The sequence below is a fragment of the Miniopterus schreibersii genome (genome assembly GCF_964146895.1).
Source record: "Miniopterus schreibersii genome assembly, chromosome: 1".
Lineage (NCBI taxonomy): Eukaryota > Metazoa > Chordata > Mammalia > Chiroptera > Miniopteridae > Miniopterus > Miniopterus schreibersii.
Window position 1 is genome coordinate 184,312,397 of NC_138101.1, and position 16,656 is coordinate 184,329,052.

Genomic DNA, 16,656 nt, shown 5'->3' on the forward strand with positions numbered 1-16,656 from the left:
GATACAGCAATAAATAAAACAGGGTTCTCTGATCTTGTGGAGTTTATGTTCTACTGGGTAAAGATATAAAAAGCATAATCTTTGGCTTGTGATACATGCCTTAAAAGTAATGAAGAGACTAGGAGGAGGGCTACTTTCTATAGTGTGGCTAGGATTGTGCTTGTGAAAGGTAATGTGAACTAAAGCCTTAAAGATGAGAAGTAAGTCATGGGAAGATCTGAGGGAAGCATCTTCTAGGCAGATCTAATAGCAAGTGTGAAGGCCCTGCTTCAAGAATAAGCTTAGCATGTTTTAGGAAATGAGAGTCCAGTGGGGCTGTAGATTATTGAGGTCAGAGGGGCAGACACACAGGTGATAGCGCTGCATGGATAGACAAACACCAAATCATGAAAGGACTTCCAGACCATGGCAAGGAATCTGGCTTTTATATATGTGGCAGGAAAATATTAAACAAAATGTTTAAGCTAAGGAAAAGATTTTTAGTTTTAGCATAAATAATTTTCTTAGTGAGGAACAGGTCAAGCTATAGTTAGGGCAGAAATGTAAAGATTTTTTTTCTTGGAACTGATTTTAAATAACATAATATTAACATTCAGTATTCCATGAAAAGCAAAAAAATAAATAGAACAGAAAAAAATCAAAAATGAGTATAACACATTTCTAATGGTGATTATATACAATTATTTAGGAGAATTAAGACTTCTAAAGTGGAACAAGCAAATTAAAGTCTTTGTCAATGACGCTTAATATGACAAAAAAGGTAGATCAAATAAACATATGAATATTAATATAATTTTATTAAAATTAGCAATATTTGCTTTGTACCTTATTATAATTTATAAAATATAATCCACACCTACATTGGCTCATTTAATTCTTTTAATTCTTTAATACCTCATATTTTCATATGGAAAAAGTTAAGTTAAGGGATTTTTCCCAACGTCTCATGGCTAGCATATTTAGGATTTGAACCCAGATCTTTTGACTCCAAAAAAACCCCTATATTGCCTATTAAATGGATGTACCTTTCTTTTAGCTTAAAAAAGGGCAAATCAGTACTACTAAGAAATAATAGGAAAAACATTAAAATGAATCATTTAGAGGGGGGGGTTGATGAAAAATAATTTACGAAAATAACCACTTTTATAAGACCCCTCCCTTCAAGAAATATTCCATTAGATCATGGATATATGATATCCTAGGAACAATATACTTAATTGCTAAAGAAAGGTTTGGCATTTTTTAAAGCAAACAATAAAACTGAGGGAGACATTTTATTATAAATTACGGAGAAACTGTTAAAGCAGTCCCTAAAAAGGTGCTACCTGTACCCAGGCCATCAATCTGTCACATGCTCAGATTTGCTGGAATTCTTGAACTATAATAAGCACTTCAGAACTGTAGATGTGGCATTATGTGGTCATTAAGCTTGCCAGAAAATCACAGCTTTTCCTTTGAAAACTAGAACAAAATGCTATCTTCTGCAGAACATTCACTCCCCTCAAGAAGCATTCATGGTATTTCCAGATTAGCTGGCCATTTTGCTATGATTTTCAAATAAACTATTCTGTTCCACTAGGATATATGAAACCTTTGATAGTCAAGTTAAGATTTAAAAAAGCTAATAGCACCTGAATGTCATAATGCTGAAATGGAAGCAGGGATGAGATTTCTGTTGTATGTAAAATGATGCCTGCCACCTACAATCTTTGAGGCCAAATGAAGAATATCTATAATTCCTCAAAAGAGACACTCAAGTCCTCTATTACATATACCAATCACTACCTTTTTATCCCAGATAAGCTTCCTTGATGATCTTTTATTTTGCTCTGCTTCTCACAAATTACTCTTCGAGCAAAAACAAAAGCAACAACAAAAATCCTTTAATAATTGTTGTAAGACTAGCCTTCACACTCTAGAATTAATAAGGACCAGAGGATAGCCAAGGGAAAACAAAAACAAAAACAGGGAATATGTTAGAAGAAGACATGATCTAGTTGGGTGCACATCATCTAGACTCTCTAAATAGTTCTGGTAGGTAGGGGGAATGACAAACATGGGACAGGCTAAGAATACAGATGGATTCTTATAGGGTGCTAAGCAACAAATTTCAATCCAATGATTATTCAGTTCATTCACTATAATCACTACTTGGAGGCATATGAAAAAAAGCTAAGGGCATGAAACCTTCACATTTGTAAAGTAAAAATTATAACCATATGACAGAATATAACAGTGATAAAATGAAAATAAATGGGTACAAAAATAAATGGTATGGGCATTTAAAGATTTTTAATAGAGCAGGTATATTCCTTGGATGTGTAGGAGGAAAATTTGCAGGAGTCAGAATGAGTTTGGGGAGAAGAAAAAGGCTTGATGATACAGATGAAGTCTTGGGGAGGCAAAATGAATTAAACTTCAGATGTTTGCTTCTCTCCCTAGATCAAAAAGGGATCAAGTATGGGAAAATGTGCCCTGGAATTCAGGAAAGGAATATGTATTGAACTGATGTAAAGGATCCTGAGTAATCAAGAGGATAGGTGCTGCCAAAGAAGTTTGTTCTTTGGGAACAAGCTAAAGATATAAAAAGATCATTCCAGATTCTTCCCTTCCCCCATGCCTCCAAATCAACCATCAATCTCTTACACCTTTTAAAAATTTATCTAATATGTATATTAGGCATATAATTCTCAAAATGAAAACAAGAAAACAGATGAATAGAGGTTAGGGTTTGCCCAGGGTCACACAAACAGTAAGTAGCACAGTATGATGCAAAGCCAGTTTGTTTTTTAAACTTCCTGTCAGTGTTCTTCCCACTATACCCAATGGAAAAGAAATCAGAAAAAGAAATGCTGCTGGCATTTTCCTTGGAGGAAGATTGTCTCTTAAGGGTAATGTGGTATTGTGCATGTAGGGAGGAGGAGGGAGGAAAAGTATCCAAACATGAAATCATTCTTTCATTTTTTCCCTCTCCCTTTCCCATATGCTATAATCCCTAGATTTATAAAAGGTATATAGTTTCTTTTGCACGTTTAATAGTTTGACATAACAATAAATATAAACTAGTACAATTCTCAAGTGATCACAAAGCAGTGATGATAATAAGCAAGAAGAAAAAGATTCATCTTCTGAGGGAAGTATATGTTTTGAGAGCTCACAACCAGAATTTCTGTCATATTGATATTCACATGTGGAGATTCCAGGGTTTAAATTTATTTTACAAAGGTACTATAATATATTTCAGCACAATTTAATATATGCAAACTGAAGGTCCATATTTACTTACCTCTAATAACCGAGGTATCCAGCCTTTCCGGTACCCGTATGGGGGAGGTTCTCTTCGGGAGGAGACCAGGGAGGTCTGTCGTGATCTCTGAGATCTTGCCTTTTCTTCAGCCTCAAGCTGGTCCTGAGATAGCTGAGTAGGTGCAGGTAAAAAGCTATAAGCAAAGATAATAAAAGTCAGAATTTTTAAAAACACTTACAATTAATTTGATCTTTGCAATTTGGCCACCAGAGACTATTTTCCTATAAGACTTTTTCGTTTGAGCAAAAGAGCAAACTTTTTGATAATCTATGGCAGTATTCAGTATCAGTCGTTTTGTTATGCCTGGAAAGAAATAAGTACTCAGAGACATATAGTAAAAACATTTGACTAGAATGCAGGCAAATGGTGCCAGAAACAAAAATTAACAGATATTTCACATACTAGACAAATTATTGAGATTTTATGCTCCCACATTTCTTTTCTGGTAACAAGCAAGTAAACATCCTCATTTAGCCACAGGGCAACTCTCTAGCTCATGGTTTTCTTAAGGTCTTTGCTATTCTTATACTTCTTACTTTTAACTATTTTACTCTTATGCTTCTTACTTTTAACTATTTTAGTGTCAATATAAAAGAACAAGGATTAGAACTGAATGTAACAAAGAAATTGATAAGAGAAAGAAACACAAGTTGCATATTTAAGTGTGCTTCCCCAAGGGTATCTAGTTTAGAATGCAATTTAAAACTTAAGATGTCAAGGATTTAAAGCCTAAAGATGTAATTTTAGTCATTCTTTATTCAAAACAGCTTTTCTACAAAACCAGCAATTTTCAACCTTTTTTATCTTGTAGCACACATAAACTAATTACTAAAAATCTGCAGCACACCAAAAAATATCTATTATATATATATATATATACATATATATATATTTGCCAATCTGACAAAAAAATAAGTATAATTTTGATTCATTAACACTGGACAGCTACTGTGTTGACTGTTGTCATTTTTTTATTTGACAATCAAAGGGAAAAGAGGTCAGTGCCCCTGACTAGTCAGGTATTGCATGTTTTTTAAAAAATTCTTGCAGCATACTGGTTGAAAATTGCTGTACTAAATCATTCCTAACAACTTTTAAGTATGACATTATTAAAGAGATACTCCAAAATACCACAAAGGGATTGCAGTAGATAAATATGTTTAATGGAAAAGTTAAGGTTCCTTTGTAATTCTTGGCCAGTAAGCATATTTGAAGAAGCAGTTGAGCTTATTTATTCAACAATATTTATTGATCACTTGAGTGCAGGCACTGTGCTAGGCAGACAATGAGACTATAAACTGAGAAATACAGCTTACAGTCTTGCAGGGAAGAGAGACAATCAAATAATCACAAAAATCCTTAATTAAAAATTATACTAAGTGATGAAGGAAAAGTTCAGAGTGCCATGACAGCATACATCAGAGGGATCTAATCCAGTGGGGAGGGGGAGATGGCAGGTAATGTGATAGCTAAGAGCTCAGAGTTCAGATCCTACCACTTACTAACTTAGATAAACTACTTCTCTGAACCTCAGTTCTCTCATCTGGAATGGCAGATCAAAAGACTACCTACATCATAGGGCTGTTATAAATATTAAGTGAGAAAATCCATGAACTTGGCACAGTGTTTAGATACCATCCATAAATATTTGGTTATTTGAAGCCATTCTGACCCCCCCCCCATTTGTATTTGTTGTCCTCCATCCGTACTCCCACAAGGCTCTCTGTGTCCCACAACTATCACATCTACCTTATGGTATTGCAATCATCTCTTCATTTACCTTTTTCCCCCTCTAACTAGACTGTAAGCAACTTGAGGACAGGAATCAAGCCGCCTGCTGCCTCTTTCATCCCTAACTCCCCTGGCATTGTCTATCTCACAGCAGGAGCTACTTAAATGATTGTAGGAGAAAGAATTCACTCTACCCTTCACACTCACCATCTTTATGTCACTACAGCCAGATTCTGGCCTTTCCTTAAACCATCTTAGAGTCTTTACATTTGCTGTTGCCTCTGCCATAGAACAGTCTGTTTACTTACCAAGAATATTATAGTGCTTTTATAGAAAACTCTTCCCCAGATCTTTCATTTTAGTGACCAGTTCTTCCAACAGAGTAAAGAAAAGAAAAATGAAATATTTAAATATTTTGGCCTCTTTGTAACTGTCTCTGTATCCCTATGTGCTTGCTTCTTGGCATTCATGTCCCTGCTCAATTACACCTCCCTAGAGCTATTTTATGACCACCTTGTCCAAAACAGCACTCTACTTCACATCTTTATTCCTCTTACTACCTAAAATTGCATTATTAATTTATTCACTCATATATAATCTGTCTCTCCTAGTATGTAAGCTCTGTGAGGACAAGTTTGCCTGACTGATTCAATACTGTAAAACCTTCACTTGCAACAGTGCCTGGCATGTGGAGACTTTCAATGAATGAATGAATGAATGGATAGAGTCCAAAATTTGGGGCTCTTACCACAGTTATTTTCAGAAAACCATATATATCCAATACATAGGAGGGATACAAAGACAGTTACAAAGAGGCCAAAATATTTAAAGATTTCATTTTTCTTTTCTTTACCCTGTTGGAAGAACTGGTCACTAAAGTGATAAAAATCAGGCAGCCTGCCAAAGCAGAATTTGGACAATCCAGTAAACAGGTAAACTGGCCTCGATTAGGTGAGAATATATTCTAGCCTTTCAGAGGGTCTTAACTTTGTTGTTCCCTGTAAAGAATGACATTCTCACCTAGAAGCACACTTCTGGTGGGGGGAGGGGAAAAGGGAGCAAAGATGGTACATAGAGGGATGCATATGCAAGCAGAAAGTCTATTCAGTGGTTCTCAACTGGGGGCAATATATCTACAACGTAGATATTTGACAATGTCTGGAGACATTTTGTGAGGATTTGAGGGCTGAAGGTGGAAAGGGTGTTGGGGTGTCACTGGCATCTAGTGGGTAGGGGCCAAAGATGCTGCTAAACATCTCACAGGGCAACTCTATAAAAGAATGAATTATCCAGTCCAGATGTTGATAGTGCCACTGTTGAGAGATTTTAGTGTACTCCTTCCCCTTCACTAGAAAAAGCATACTAAATGCAAGTGATATTAGATACATAACCTTAAACACACTTGAATTTAGACATAAACCAGTATGACTTTAAATTTTTAGTTAGTAACAATCATTGGTGACAAGACTGTAACACATCAGTATGTCAAGTCCCCGCTATTAATCCCTGGTAGATTCAGAAAATAACACTTGGCCTGGAAACTTGAGACCATCTCTAAAAATCAAATCAGCTAGAACTAACGCCACAAAACCAAAAAGCTACATAGTCCCTGAGCCAAGCTATATAAAGACTACAACACTCTGCCATTGCAATTTTAAGCACACAATACCCACATCATCTCTGGTATTTTTCCTGCATGTCCTTTTCAAATTTCAGCTTTTCCACAAAACCACAAAGCTTTTCCTCGTAACTCCACTAGTCTTTGTTACAGTGCCTTCCACCTAGAGGGCACTCAATCAAATGTTTGATGCCCATAACATTTACTAAAGGAAACTCTCCAGTCCATTCGGCTCATTCCATCGAATTCTCTTTGCACTTAAGGTTAATACTACACGAATAAGCATTCTGGGTTTGTTTCATATCTGTACGCCTTGTTCATCATCTTTCCTGCAGCCAAAGACTGTCCTATTTCCGTCTTTAAACACACATGCCCTAGGATGGAGCAAGGCACCAAAAATTAATTCCCAAAAGTTTGCTGATTCAAACATTTTTCATATGTTTGAATTTGTAACTGTCATCAGCCAGGAAACATGTATGTGAGGAGAATGAAGTGTGTTTAGGGAGCTCAAGTAGATGTCCTAAAATGATTACTTTCTTCGCAAAACCTCTTTGACGCTGAACTTTTCCTACTGCCTTCGCACGGAAAGTTTTTCTACTTAGATGGGGCAGCAAGGTCTCAGACTAGTAGAAGTTACATAACTCCTCGGAATCTCCCACTTGAGCATCTTTTTCCTAAAGGCAGGGACCACTTTACATGCGGTTACCAAGGCAACCAAGAACAGCAAAAATCCGAAGTGGTTCTATCCACGGAAGAAACTCCAGGGTCCAAAAGTTAAAGCGCGGAGCAGCGGCGCGAATTAGTAACAGCGGCCACTACTGTGGCAAATTTAATTAAAATTTCTGTTCAATGTCCATCCCGATCACTTTTTTTTCCCCCCCCATTCCAGGAATCCTTGTTTCCGGACAGAGACCGCAGCTGACAATCGGCCTTTAAGTCAGGCAGTCGCCTCCCGCCCGCTTCATTCTGCCCAGACAAATAAGCCACTGCCCCCTACAGCCCCCATCCCGCCCACCCGAGCCGCGGAACCGGGGAGCGCTCTCCACCCCCCCCAAAATGCTTAAGCGAAAAACAAGTGCGACTCCTTCGCAGCTGAGGCCAGAAAACTATTCACCGCGCCGCTGCTTTCGGCCCCGGTGAAGGGGCAAACTCAACCCGGGAAGCCACTCAGGAAAGACCCCAGCTTCGGCGAGGCCTAGTCGCCCGGTGGCCAGCGGGAGGGCCTAGCCGTGGCCTCGGCCCCCGACGCTCTGTGCCCCGCGCCCGGTCACTGCCCGGAGAGTGTGGACAGAAAAATGAAAAAAAGTGGGCACTTCCAGACCCTTCCGTATCGAGGACCCAAATTAACAACCCACCTCGTGAGCGCCATCTTCTTCCGCTTGCTCCCACAGCGAGCGACAGCTCCGCGGGGCGGGTCTTTACCGGAGACGAGTTAGAAGGAAGGAGCGCGCAATACGCAGGCGCCCTAGCCGCAAGGTCTTCTGGGATTTGTAGTTCTTGGCGTAAGACCACAGTTCGGTTCTAGCGTAACCAGACCAAGCTGTTGTGGGATAAGCGATTCAGTTAAGAAAAGCAAAAGCTTCACCCTCCCTCTGTAAAATGAGAGGACGTTACCTAGGCAAAATAACGAAGCGGCCTGTTAAGCTACGCACTATTCCCTACTCATTTCTCTTGTAGGGGTCCCAAATATAAGAGCCTTCCGGAGACAGCAACATTAAATAAAAAGAGGAGGGGTTTTAAAACAATAAGAAATAGTGAGACGGATGAATGGAGAGTTCTGGAACACTGAAAATATTCACACTTAAATTTTTTCTTTAGATTTTATCCCTTATCACCAGACCTCACTCCCCAGATATTCTCCTGGGGAGGTATTGTGTGATTCTTAGTAAGTTACCTTTAAAACTGTGAACCTGAGAAAGAAGACACCAACCAAAAAGGGCTCCTGGTGGCTAACTGGGCCCAAATTTTTAAACACACACACACACACACACACAACAACCCAGCCTAGCAGCCATTTCTACATGGGGGCCTCTCAGCGAACTGCCCTTCAGAAAGAGCCCTGCCCTGAACTGGCAGCACTGTTTCTCCGCGCGCTGAGCCGGCCCTTACTGGGGAGTTTCTGGAATCCTAGTCCAACCGACAGGACGGAGGCTTTTCCCATCCAATCAGAGCTGCGCAGCTCTGACCAACCAGAGTGGCTGTATGCTGACCAATCACGATGGTGACTTTCAGACCTATAAAGGATGAGAATTTGGAGTCCTCATTTCCATGGGGACAGACGGATGAGGGACCAAGGGCAGGGATTTCTGTCCATATGAGCCCCTCCGGCTCTGAGAACAGGCAGAGCAAATCTGCAAGGAGCAGAGCAAAGCTGTCTGGTGAGAGAGGGGCCTGATCCTGGGCTGCCTCACCGCTGTGCTGTTTGCACAGGGATGCTGGATCACAGCTGAGCTGTTTTGCACGGAATTAGGGTCCTTCTTCACTGCACCCCAAGTTAGAGATTCCAGCTGGTGTTGAATTGATGTCAAAGACCATTGGTTGACAGAACAGTCACGTATTATTTGTGCATGTTTTTATGTATGTATGTGTTTTAGATAGTGTTTTACAAGTGCTGAGAACAATATCCAGCATAGAGTAAGCACTCAAAACGTAATTATTATTTTCAGGCTTTAATTTAATTGGCTTTAATATAAATAATCCAATTAAAGGAATGCAAGAATTTGAAGAGATGTTTCTTCAAAGAAGATGTATAAGTGGCTAATAATCACATGGGAAGTTGCTCAACATCATTAGCAATCAGAGAAATGCAAATCAAAACTACAATGAGATACCAATTTATAGTCATTAGGATAGCTAAAATAAAAGACAGACAAGCAGTATTGGTGAGAAAGTGGAGAAATTGGAACCCTCATACATTGCTGGTGGCACTGGAAAATGATGTAGACACTTTGGAAAACAGTTCGGCAGTTCTCAAAAGGTTAAATGTAAAGTTACCATATGATCTAGCAATTCCACTCCTAGATATATACCTAAGAGAACTGAAACATATATCCACACAAATACTTGTGCACAAATGTTCATAGCAGCGTTCATATTAATCCAAAAGTAGAAGCAACCCAAATGTCTATCAACTGATGATAGATAAACAAAACATGATATTACTTGGCAATAAAGAGGAATGTAGTACTGATACATGCTAAAACAGGAATGAACCTTGAGCAAGTTTAGCCAACTTGCAGAGTTGAAATGAGCAGTCCAAAAGAGAGCACCTTTACTGCTAATACCAGTTGCAACTTTGGGGATTCCTAAAGCCACTCTTAGATTTGATAATTCGTTAGAAGGATGCACGGAACTCACTGAAAGGTGTTATTCTCACGGTTTATTACAGGATATTGATTAAAATGAGCTAAGGGAAGAAGCACGTGGAGCACCGAGCTTCCCTCTCCTGTGTAGCCAGGACTGCAAAGCTCTCCCAGCATTGTTGTGTGGGAGTACACACAGGTGGGAAGTGCACCTGAGCCTCGGTGTCCACAGTTTTTATTGAACCTCCATTACGTAGGCATGACTGCCTATGTGGTTGATCTCAGTCTCCAGCTCCTCCAGACATCTACTGATTCTGCATGACCTATAGCTCCCATGCTAAGTCACATTGCAGGTCTTTCTGGCCAGCCCCCACCCTCAGACTATTTGATGTGGCCAGCCGCCATCTCAAATCATCTTTTTAAGACTCTCTGGCCCTGACTAGTGTGGTTCAGTTGGTTGGCGTCATCTGTGCACCGAAAGGTTGCCAGTTCAATTCCCAGTCAGGGTGCATGTAGGCTGGATCATGTTGATGTTTCTCTCTCCGTCTTCTTTCCCCTCTCTCAAAATCAATAAAAAAAAATCTTAAAAAAGAAAAAGACTATCGGGTGACCCAAGGCTCCAAAGGCAGACAAAGACACTCTTATTAGGAATGACATTTCAAGAGCTTAGAGATTACTTCCCAGAAGCTGAGGAAAAAGGCCAGAGCTCTGCTTCGGCAAGGTTAACTTCTTTACTACAAAAACCTTGAAAACATTAAGCTAAGTGAAAGGAGCCAGTCACAAAAGCCCAGGTATTGTATAATTCCATTTATAAAAAATTTCCAGAATAGACAAATCCATACAGACAAAAAGGAAATTAATAGTTACCTGGGACCGGGTTTGGTGGGGGTGGGGGATGGGAAAGGTGAGTGACTGCTAAAGCATACAGGGTTTCTTTTTGGATTGTTGAAAAGTTATATAATGGTGATGGTGGCACAGCTCTGCAAATATACTACAAACCATTGATTTGTACACTTTAAAAAGGTGAATTTTATGGAATGTGAAATATAAATAAAGCTATAAAAACAAAGTCAAGTAAAATGCAAAATTTATAAAATGAATAAATAAGTGAATAAAAAGTATGATCTAGTATCCTTTCATTCATTTTTTCCCCAAATGAGCTTTTGAATTATTTTGTTGAGTTCTTTTTAAAAAGCCTGTAGAAATATTGACTTTCACTGACTTGATCATAAATTAACTTAGAGAGCTGATATCCTTACAGTTTTGTGTCTCAGGAACACTGTTTAGGTTTTGACTTATTAAAATCTCTCATATCTTTCGATAGCATTTTGAAGGTTTCTTTAAATAGATTGCACTCATCTCTCAGAATATTGATCCTTAGGTATTTAATTTCTTTATCATGAATGCAATCTCTGTTTTTATATGATTACTAAATATAACAGTAATTTTTATTAAGCAAACCAAAAGTGTTCTGAAAAACATGTCAATTTATTAGTAGAATCGATTTTTTTACTGTAATGACTTAAAGTTAGTTTCAGCTTGTGTTTGGTGAGATGTGCTCCTATATCCTCTTACTGGGACTGAGCAATTCTTTGGGTTGACGCTAGGAAAGGAGCTTTGGGGTCAGCTGTTTCCCTCCTCCAGCTCTGAGATTTCCTGTTTAAAAGCACTCAGAGACCTGCTGACCCCATTTCTTTCCAGATTTAATTATTCTTTTTGAAAGTTGGCTCTAACCTTAAGGGAATTTGAAACACACGGCTCCAGTGGGGATGGAGCTTCAGACCTAAGATAACTATCTCTTTTTCTATTGAACCGCCTGGCAGGGGAACAATTTGCCCCTTGCCCTGAGCACTCTCATTTGTTTTGATAATTTTCATTCTTATCAAGTGTGCTGCTGGCCCAGAAGGCAGCCATCTGATACCTGAAGTGACTCCCTTGTCTTTTCTCTAGTAACAAGATATTCCACCAGAATATGCCTGTTTGTGCAGCGAGGAGCTACAGCAGGTGTGGATGGCTATGATTTAATAACCCTAAGGGGAAAAAACTGGGGCAATAAGAATACTGTTTGTTGATGGGCTCCTCTGTGCCTATGTATCTCATTTCGTCCTCACAACAGCCCTATGAGTAGTTAACTCTTATTATCACCGTTTTACAGTTTGAAATATGGAGGCTTAGAGATATGTAATTTTCCAAGATGACAAATAGAAAATGACTAATCTGGAACTTAAACCCAAAGAATATGATCTTAACCACTATTCCCCACTGACTCCCAAGCGGGAGATTCTGTCTTTTTAAGAAGCCTGAAGTCAGACAGACCTGAGTTTGAAGTTAGACCTGCACCCCTGGCTTTAGTTCTGTAACCTTCAGCAAGTCTACCTATTTCATAAGGCTGTGAGGATGACATGAGATGATAAATGTAAAGTGCTTAAGTGCTTGGTTCACAGTGAGTACTAAATAAATATCAGCTGTTATTCTTAAAAAATGTATCCAAAATTTACCAAGTGCTTTTTCTGTGCTAATTTGGGGGGACTCAGAGTTAAATATTGTGCATCCCGAGTTCTAAAGACCAGGGGGTTGGTAGATCTGAGGTTTCTGGGCTGAGCCTGGCCTTCAGAAGTGTTCTTTCTCTCCCATACATGCTTTAAAATGTTTGAATTAGTTCCAGACATTTACTTATTTAAATATTTATCACATTGTATTTTAATTACCAGTTTATCAGTCTCCCATTAGATTGGAGTTTCTTAAGTGCAGTGATTGCCATGTTCACTTTCCCTTGAAATAAGTGCCAAAATATTTGCTAACTGAGTAATGAACAATATTTCTATTCAAATGGTATATATTTATCCATAATTGTTGAGCATTAATCTCCAAATATTCTATAACCTGATTTAAAATCATCAAATTTAAACAAGAAACTGATACCAAGGCTTTGATTTAGTTTATGCTAAATCATTAAAAAAATGTATAGCTTTGGGGCATTTTATTATTAAAAGCTGGTACTCATATACATAAACTAATAAGAACTTAAAATTCATCATACATTTACTTCATTTTTTAGCTTCACCTTCTAGTAAATCTTTAGCTTCATTGATTTTGGCTGCTACATAAGGAGATGCTCCCTCATATGGGTGATTTAAAAGCATCATTTGTCGATGAGCATCTCTTAATCTTCCTTTATTGGCAGTAGGGCTTATATCTAGTATTAATTCTGCTTCCAGTTTTGTCACTTTGTAATAGCCACCTCTGTAATTGCCACCATTGAAGGCCTTCTTCAAGTGTAGTTCTAGGCTTCATATACAGGTAGCAAAGAATTAGCAAAAATGTTTAGAAGGTCTTACAGATTTTGGTAGACTTTGAAAAACTTACTTGACTTGAGGCTCTGTATGCTTCATGACTTGCAAAACACGACGGCCTGCAAATCCTGTAGCAGCAATGGCCAGTGCAACACTGCCACTGTACTGGCCACGACTCCTGCTCAGCTCCCCTGCCTCCCCTGGGAGGGACAAAATGTCCAGACCCAGCTAAAATAAAAAAGACAAAAACAAGTATGGATGAGGATGTGGAGAAACTGGAACGCTCCTACGTTGCTGGTGGGCATGTAAAATGGTGCAACCACTTTGTACAACATTTTGGCAGATCCTCAAAATGTTAAGCATAGAGTTACCACATAATCCAGAAGTTCCACTTCTGGGTATATACCCAAGAGAAATGGAAACATGTTCACACAAAACCTTGTACACAATGTTCATAGCAGCATTATTTGTAAGAGCCAAAAAGTGGAAACGACCCAAATATTCATCAACTGATGAATGGGTAAACAAAATGTAACATCCATACAACAGAATATTATTTGGCAATATGAAGAAACGAAATACCAATATATATAACATACATAACATATATAACATACATAAAACTTGAAAATGTTATGCTAAGTGAAAGAAGCCAGTCACGAAAGACCAGATATTATGATTCCGTGTATGGGAAATGTCCACAGTCGGAATACCTATAGGGGCATATCCATACAGAAGGCAGGTTAGTGACTGCTCGGGGCTAGTGCCCGGGTGGGAGGATAGATACACAGATAGACAAAGCAGGGGGAGGAGGGATATGCCTCAGAAGAGTGGACCTTGGAGCATAGTTCTGAGAATTAAACCACATTTTTAAAATTTAGTGATTCTCTTTTTCTGATTTCAAAAGGATTTCATTTTCTGTGGAAAAAATTTAAAGAAAAAGAAAAGCAAATAGCAGAAAATAAAAACCACTTGCAATCCTATTACCCATAGACAATGCCCATTACGTTGATGTGTACCCTTCTAGACTTCCAAAGGGCATTTCAACTGTGGTTTTTTTTGTTTGTTTGTTTTTTGCCAGCAGACACCACCAGTGACTTGCCTGGGGTCTCTTAGCTAGTGAGTGAGAGAGTCTACACTGGAACCCAGCTGCTGGATCCTGAACTTCATTATGCTCAGGAACAGAGGAGATCCTCCCCCCTGCCCCCTGCCTTGTATTACTTTACACATATGTCTATGTAACACTTTAAAAATTAATTTTAAAATTAAAAAAATTTATCTGTGTCTACCACTGGACTATGGGCGTCTCAGCAGGGCAGGAATATCATCTCATTTATATCAGTATCCTCAAAACAAGGCCTGGTGCTGAATAGTGGCTCAGTACTTGGAACACAGTAGGCACCCATGTCCTTCCAGTCAGGGAGACAACTAGGTCTCCATGGCCTCTCATGGAACTGAATTGCAGGTGTCCTTGATTTTCCAAGACTGACCTGGCTTTCTCCCAAAGAAATAGTTTGTAGCATCCCCAGGTAAAGGGGACTGGGGCAGGACACTAACGGTGTGTAGCACACCACCTAAAATTATCCAGTGTACCACCAAGGGCAATTGTACCACAGTTTGGAAAGTCCCAGTGTAGAGAATGGCATTGTGGGTGTAGGGTTTTAGGGGGTGCTTTGTGGGAAAGGGGACTGAATAGAGGTCTGTGGAAAAGTCTAGACATGATGTATGGGGAGCTTGACAATGTTTGTGATGACAGGAATGGGGAGGAAGGGAAAGACGGGAAGGGTATACAGGAGGAAGTGTCAATAGGTTGAGTGAACTAGTGATGAGGGACTGAGAAGAATGGAAAGACTGGCCTGAACTGGGACCCTGGGACCCTGGAAGACGAGCAGTGCCTGGGCAGGCGCAGAGATTCAGGGCCGGGAAGCTTGCTTGCTTCTGTGAAGACCAAGTGAGCAATTCTCCAGCACTGCTGTTTGTGGGCAGACCCTCTTCTTTGCTTTTATCTAGAATATCTATTGCTAAAGATAAGGATTTGCTCCTCAGATTTTAGCAAAAGAGGCATGATAGGCGGATGACAAAGCCCATGTGCCTCCTCTTGCTACAGAAATGCCAACCCCCCACTTGCCCCAGGGTGTCTGTCAGTAGCTCTCAGGGGGAGCCATCAAATTAGCCCTTGACGTGAGTCACAGTTCTAACTGCCTTTCTCTTCTGATGAGAGGGTGCTCAGTGCCTCCTGTGCCCTCCTTTCCTGGCAACAGAAGGGTGGTGTGAGATTTAATTTCTCAAGAAAACTAAAAAAGACACCAAGATCCCCAGTCTCCATCTCATGTGAGCCAAGACCTTCTTCGGGCGTAGAGGGTCAGTGCAGACAAAGGCGCTCTGATCACTTGTGATGGTTTATCGCTCTAATTATAGAAAGTATTTAGCTATTGTTCCTAATTGCTTGCTGCAGTTGGGTTTGAGCATTGTTGTTCTTTTGTTTTTTGTTTTTTACAAAAGTCTGGTTTCTGATGAGTTGTTCTTTTCTCTCTCTCTCTCTTTTCCCCTGCCTTGGTCCATTCCAGCCCCTGGCTGTTCCATTGGAGAACGGAAGGAGGTGTTGTGATATTTCTGGAGAAGCCACTTTATCTCACCTAGTTGTTTTCATGGCTTTCCCTCTCCTCCCCCTAGTTGCCTAATAGAGAGGGAGGGAATGAACATTTACTGAACACCTATTTTGTATGTGCCAGGCATTGTACTAGCCCTCACACAGGTTGTCTTACTCAATCCTTGCAGCAAGGCTGAGAGGCAGATGCTATTACCCCCAATTTATAGATGAGGAATCTAAGGCTCAGGAGGGTCTCACAGCCAGTAAGTAGCTGACCTAGGATTTAAACCTAGTGAGTTGGAGGCAGGATCCAAATCCAGGTCTGTCTGACTCCATGTTGCCTCTCTAAAGGGAGGCTGAGAGCTTTTATAGATTTTGACTAATAGAACATTGGCCTTGATACTTCTACCACTATGGGAGATTGGGGGAATCCTGCTCCCTCACCCTGAAAGCGCCTATTTCTAGGTTCCCTGTTGGAGGTCTGGGATTCCTGTTGTTGGTTCATGACAGTTGGAGAGATTTTCCATATTATGGTAGCAATGACAAGGAGGAAAGCCACTTCACCACCAGGGGCCTAGGCCAGTCAGAATCCTACAGGAAACAGATGGTGGGTTCAAGGGTTTCAATGCAGTGATGAATGAACGGACTGTGTGGAAGAGGAATGGGCAATTAGGGAGCCCACAAGCGGGTGGGGAAACAGCTGGGCACTAACATAGCAGGAAGCCATCACCACCCCGAGGTCTAAAGGGGCATCATGTGGGAATGGTGTTTCTGAGCCCAGAAAAGCTGGGGCTAGGGCAGAGGTACCCCTACAG

General features: G+C 40.0%; 1 protein-coding gene and 1 pseudogene across 2 annotated transcripts in view; both read right to left on the bottom strand.

Moving 5' to 3' along the window:
• Positions 1-8,744, bottom strand: part of SNW1 (SNW domain containing 1) — a 30,635-nt gene extending 21,891 nt beyond the window's left edge. Inside the window, exons 1-3 of the mRNA XM_081150055.1 lie at positions 8,551-8,744; positions 8,012-8,196; positions 3,287-3,440 (exon numbers count right to left, since the gene is read on the bottom strand). Of these exons, the coding sequence (XP_081006181.1) occupies positions 3,287-3,440; positions 8,012-8,025 (168 nt within the window). The 5' untranslated portion in view covers positions 8,026-8,196; positions 8,551-8,744. The remainder of the gene's footprint in view (positions 1-3,286; positions 3,441-8,011; positions 8,197-8,550) is intronic.
• A 4,261-nt stretch (positions 8,745-13,005) lies between these two features.
• Positions 13,006-13,350, bottom strand: LOC308560925 (mitochondrial import inner membrane translocase subunit TIM14-like; annotated as a pseudogene). The gene is made up of 2 exons: positions 13,297-13,350; positions 13,006-13,224 (listed from the first exon to the last, which is right to left on the bottom strand). The product of its transcript is annotated as a mitochondrial import inner membrane translocase subunit TIM14-like (transcript).
• Positions 13,351-16,656: the final 3,306 nt, after the last annotated feature.